Genomic DNA, 4200 nt, shown 5'->3' on the forward strand with positions numbered 1-4200 from the left:
AAATCTGTCAGAGAACAGAGTATTTCCACTTTTTTCTTTCAACAAGGATAAACTCTCACCAAGCTACAAGAGCTAAAAATAGGAAATGGATAGCAATGCTGCTACTTGTACCTTGAATTTCTGGATATACGGCCATAAACAGCAGGGCCCAGCGGATGGTTGTGGAGGTTGTTTCAGTCCCAGCAAAAAACAGGTCGAGAGTGCACGCAACCAAGTAATCCTCGCAGAAATCACTGCCATTGGGCTTCAGAAAATCAGGTATTAGTGCCACATTAAAAGCAAGAACTTCCTCAAAATCAGATTCAGTCCTTCCCTAGGAGTTTTGCTAGAAGCTGTAGGCCCTCTGCATCCCCATCCCTCCAATGGATGCTCCAAACTAACGCCCATCCTGAGCTCACAAATGGACACATCAGCAGCTCAAGGTAGGATCTGGTTTGTTTCTCAGCCCATCCAGTCTCCAATCCCCACTGAGGAAGGGTTTGCTCCACACTGCTGACCTTGGCCATCTCCTGCAGGTAGCTGTCGATGAAGTCTCGGCTCTCTGAGGGGTTCAGGTCTTCCTTATGTTTGCTGATCTTCTCACACACAAACCTCTTCATGAGCCTCCCATTTTTCAAAATGGTTTGGTGGGATCCAGGGAAGTATTTTATTATGGACGGAAAAAAGACGTACAGCTTTGGAAAGAGAGATGAGCAAATTGAAGAATGAACTGAAAAACCCCTTCTGTTCTTAAAACTTGAAAAGCATGCAAAGGCACAGCCCTACATTGTTGGAGTAGATGGAATTATCTTCTGTCCAGAAGAGCGTGAGAAAGGATTGATATCTCCATGGTGAGAGTGACTAGTGTGTCCCTGAGTCACAGCAGGGAGCTTGGCACTCTGTGGTCGGGAGTGGTGATGCAGGGGGAGGGAGAGCAAAGTGAACGTTGCACAGAAATTGCCAGCTGATGTATCCTTTTCAATGGAATGAGGAATGGCAACAAATGTCCCTTGTACATTAGCTCTTGCTCCTTCCAATAAGCTCTCCTAGGGACAGCCCCAAATCTCTACTGCATTCGGTTCTTTCCCAAAGCACTGGAAAACAAGCTGGGGACAGACTGGCTTTGTGATCCAGGGGGACCACATCTCACATCTTGTCAAGGACACATGCAGCAATGGAGAGCCAGCACGCAGCTGTGGGAAGCACCAGGGAAAACCTCACGGCCCCAGAGCAGAGGGAAACATCTGCTGGGTTTGGCCAGCCCCCTGTGCTTGATGGCCTCACCTTGAGAAGTGTGTGCAGTTTTGGGTGCTGCAATATATTAGGGTACAGAACTATCAGAGAGCTCTAAAGGAGTGCTATGAAAATGAAGATGGCTTTACACAGCAAAATGTATGAAGAATGCTGAGGTCTGTTGTTTTGTGCACCATGGAGAAGATTGAGAGGAAGCCTCATAGCAACCTGCACCTTGTTGCAGAGAGCAGAGAGGCAGCGCTGAGCTCTGCTCTTTGGTGACAACAACAGGATCCAAGGGACTGTAAGGAGCTGTGTGAGGCGAGGTCAGGCTGAAGAGAGGAAACGCTGGACGTGGAATAGGCACCTAGGGTAGTGGGCACAGCCTTGATCTAACTGAGATCAAGGCGTCTTTGGGCAACGCTCTCAGACATAGGGACTGGATGTTCAATACTTCTGTGTGGAGTCAGGAACTGGACTTGAGTGCCCTGGTAAATTTTTCCCAGCTTGAGATAATCTATGAAGCTAAGAAAGTGCTCGAGCTTTTGCAGTTGACTCCAGAGAAGAACAATAGCCTTTCAAATCCGCACGCTACCTGTGTTGGGGGCAGGAGGGCTGTACCTGGCTCATTATCTTCCCTTGGAGAGTAACAGTCTCACCCATCATCCGCAGCAAGCTTTGGAAGTCCTCATCATGGTATTCAAACCGATTGCCAAAGGTGACGGAGCAGATGATGTTTGAAACAGCATTGTTGATTTTAAGGTGAGGGTTGAAAGGATTTCCTGGAAATGGAAAAGGGAACAATCAATTCTCTTCTTGACTCCACAGAAATAAAGGGAAGTAAGCACCATCATCAGATGGAAAATAGTCAACAAGTGAAATGAGTGGTTTTCAGTGGGAAAACCTCCTCCTTGGAGATGCTTGTTTACTTTGGAAAGAGAGATCGGAAATGACTCAGAAGAGAAAACAACATTGGTGCTGACAGGTCCATGATATTTCTTAGAGGTCTCAAATTCAGCAAGAGGACAAAGGTGGGGTAAGAATACTGTTACACAGCTGTGTCTATCAGTTAATCTGAAGGCAAAACACCTGTAGAGGGAGTCTGGGATGCTGGCACATTACCAGCATTGCTTGTGAGATGAAGAGAAATGGTGGTGTGCTAGTTGGCAGCTGGCTGAAGGTGAGCCAGTAGTGCCACGTAGCCAAGGCGGCAAAGGGCATCCTAGCTTGTGTCAGCTACTACAGTGTAGTCAGCAGGAGCAGGGTGGCGATCTTCCCACTGTTCTTGGCACTGGTGAGGCTTACCTCAAGTGCTGAGTTGAGTTTTGGGCCTCTCTCTTCAAGAAAGACATTGAGGCCCTGGAGTGTGTCCAGAGAATGATAACAAAGCTGTAAAGGGTCTGGAACATAACTCTGATGGCCAGCTGAGAGAACCGAGATTGCTCAGTTTGTAGGAGTTTCAGTGGAGAAATCATTGCCTTCCACAACTCCCAGAAAGAAGGTTGCAGTGAGGTTGGTGTTGATCTCTTCTCCTAGGTAGCAGTGATAGGATGAGACATAATGGCTTTGAATTGCTGTACGTGTAGGTGAGGTATTAGGAAGAATTTCTAGGAGAAGAGGTCAGACATTGGAACATGATGCCCACAGAGGTGGTAGAGTCACCATCTATGGAGGCATTCAGAAAATGTCTTGATGTGGCACTGAGGGACATGGTTTGTGGGCATGCTGGGAATGGACTTGGTGATCTTAGAAGGATTTTCCAACTGAAATGATTCTTTGACTCTGTGATTTTTCAGCAGGTGCTAGTATCAGGGAAATTAAAATAGTGCAAGGTGGATTCTGCCTTCAGCACAACTGCTGAGGGAAGTGGTCCTCACCCTGCTCATCCCTGAACGCATCTGTGAGGAATCGGCACTCCTCCTGGATCCGCTCCTCCAGGCTCCTCTTCCCCAGGCCAAAGTTTCGGAGGGTGGTCAAGGTGAACCTTCTCTGCTGCTTCCACAGGTGCCCATTGGAGGAGACCAGCCCTGGCAGAAGCATTCCACAGTGAGCAAAGGAAGATGCTCTCAGCAAAGGGAAGAAGCTGGACGACGTATGCCTTGATAAAGAAGGCTCCGCCACAATGGTGACTCTGCTCGGTGAGAATGCAAAGCCACAGCATTGCCTTCTGGCATGTTTCATTGGTCAACACTTGGACTTTGTGTTTCAGATCTGTGTCTCCAATGATTACTCACCGAATTTGTTGAAGAGTTCTGTATTTGCAGGAAATTCTGGGCGATCCATGAAATTCTCTCCCTGGGTCACAAGGGCTTCCTTGATCAGTGGCAGCCCATTTACGACCACAAATGACATGCTGCCCACTTGCGTGCTGAAGATGTCTCCATGTTTTTCAATAAACTGGGGATGAGGTAAAGAAATAAACCACGATTGATTTGCAATGAGTTTTTCTGCTTGAAGAGGGAAAACACCGGCATCCTGCACCTACAGGTTGGGACCAGAAGAGCTCTAGTGGAAATGGGGCAAAATGAGTCTGCGAGACATAGTAGAGTAAATACATAAGTGTTGCCGTGATAGGGTGCGTTCTTTTTCCTCATTTCTTCTGTCAGTGCTCTGCACTTGGACTCAAACCCTCCAGGCTGCATTTTCCAGGCTTTGCAAGACAGCTAAACAAGTATTTTCAGCTGTTGTAAAACTCTTTTCTTTACCTCCCTGCCCAACAGATCCGCCTACAGCTGCAATCAAATACAAGATGTTATACCATGCCCTATGCCCAAAGATTGTGGCTCTGTATTCCAAGGCAAACATCATCTATGTTGCCTACTGATCCCAGCCCAAACATGTTCTCCTGCACTGAGAACCCTCAATTGACCACGGGGTTTGTACATGAGTAGTTTGGGATGGCCTCCTCCCGAAGATGAAAGTCCCCTTACCTTCTGCGTTACAGCCATGGGGTCTTTGGCAAACAAAAATTCCATGTTTCCTAAAAAA

General features: G+C 47.3%; 2 protein-coding genes across 2 annotated transcripts in view; both read right to left on the reverse strand.

Moving 5' to 3' along the window:
* The window catches only part of LOC104912494 (cytochrome P450 2J2-like), a 6897-nt gene extending 2703 nt beyond the window's left edge, over window positions 1-4194 (reverse strand). The window contains exons 1-6 of the mRNA XM_010716284.2: window positions 4143-4194; window positions 3447-3609; window positions 3090-3239; window positions 1834-1994; window positions 498-674; window positions 112-244 (exon numbers count right to left, since the gene is read on the reverse strand). Of these exons, the coding sequence (XP_010714586.2) occupies window positions 112-244; window positions 498-674; window positions 1834-1994; window positions 3090-3239; window positions 3447-3609; window positions 4143-4187 (829 nt within the window). The 5' untranslated portion in view covers window positions 4188-4194. The remainder of the gene's footprint in view (window positions 1-111; window positions 245-497; window positions 675-1833; window positions 1995-3089; window positions 3240-3446; window positions 3610-4142) is intronic.
* The window catches only part of LOC104912428 (cytochrome P450 2J2-like), a 23547-nt gene that overhangs the window by 18941 nt on the left and 406 nt on the right, over window positions 1-4200 (reverse strand). The gene's annotated exons all lie outside the window — the stretch shown is intronic.

The sequence above is a fragment of the Meleagris gallopavo genome, chromosome 10 (genome assembly GCF_000146605.3).
Source record: "Meleagris gallopavo isolate NT-WF06-2002-E0010 breed Aviagen turkey brand Nicholas breeding stock chromosome 10, Turkey_5.1, whole genome shotgun sequence".
Lineage (NCBI taxonomy): Eukaryota > Metazoa > Chordata > Aves > Galliformes > Phasianidae > Meleagris > Meleagris gallopavo.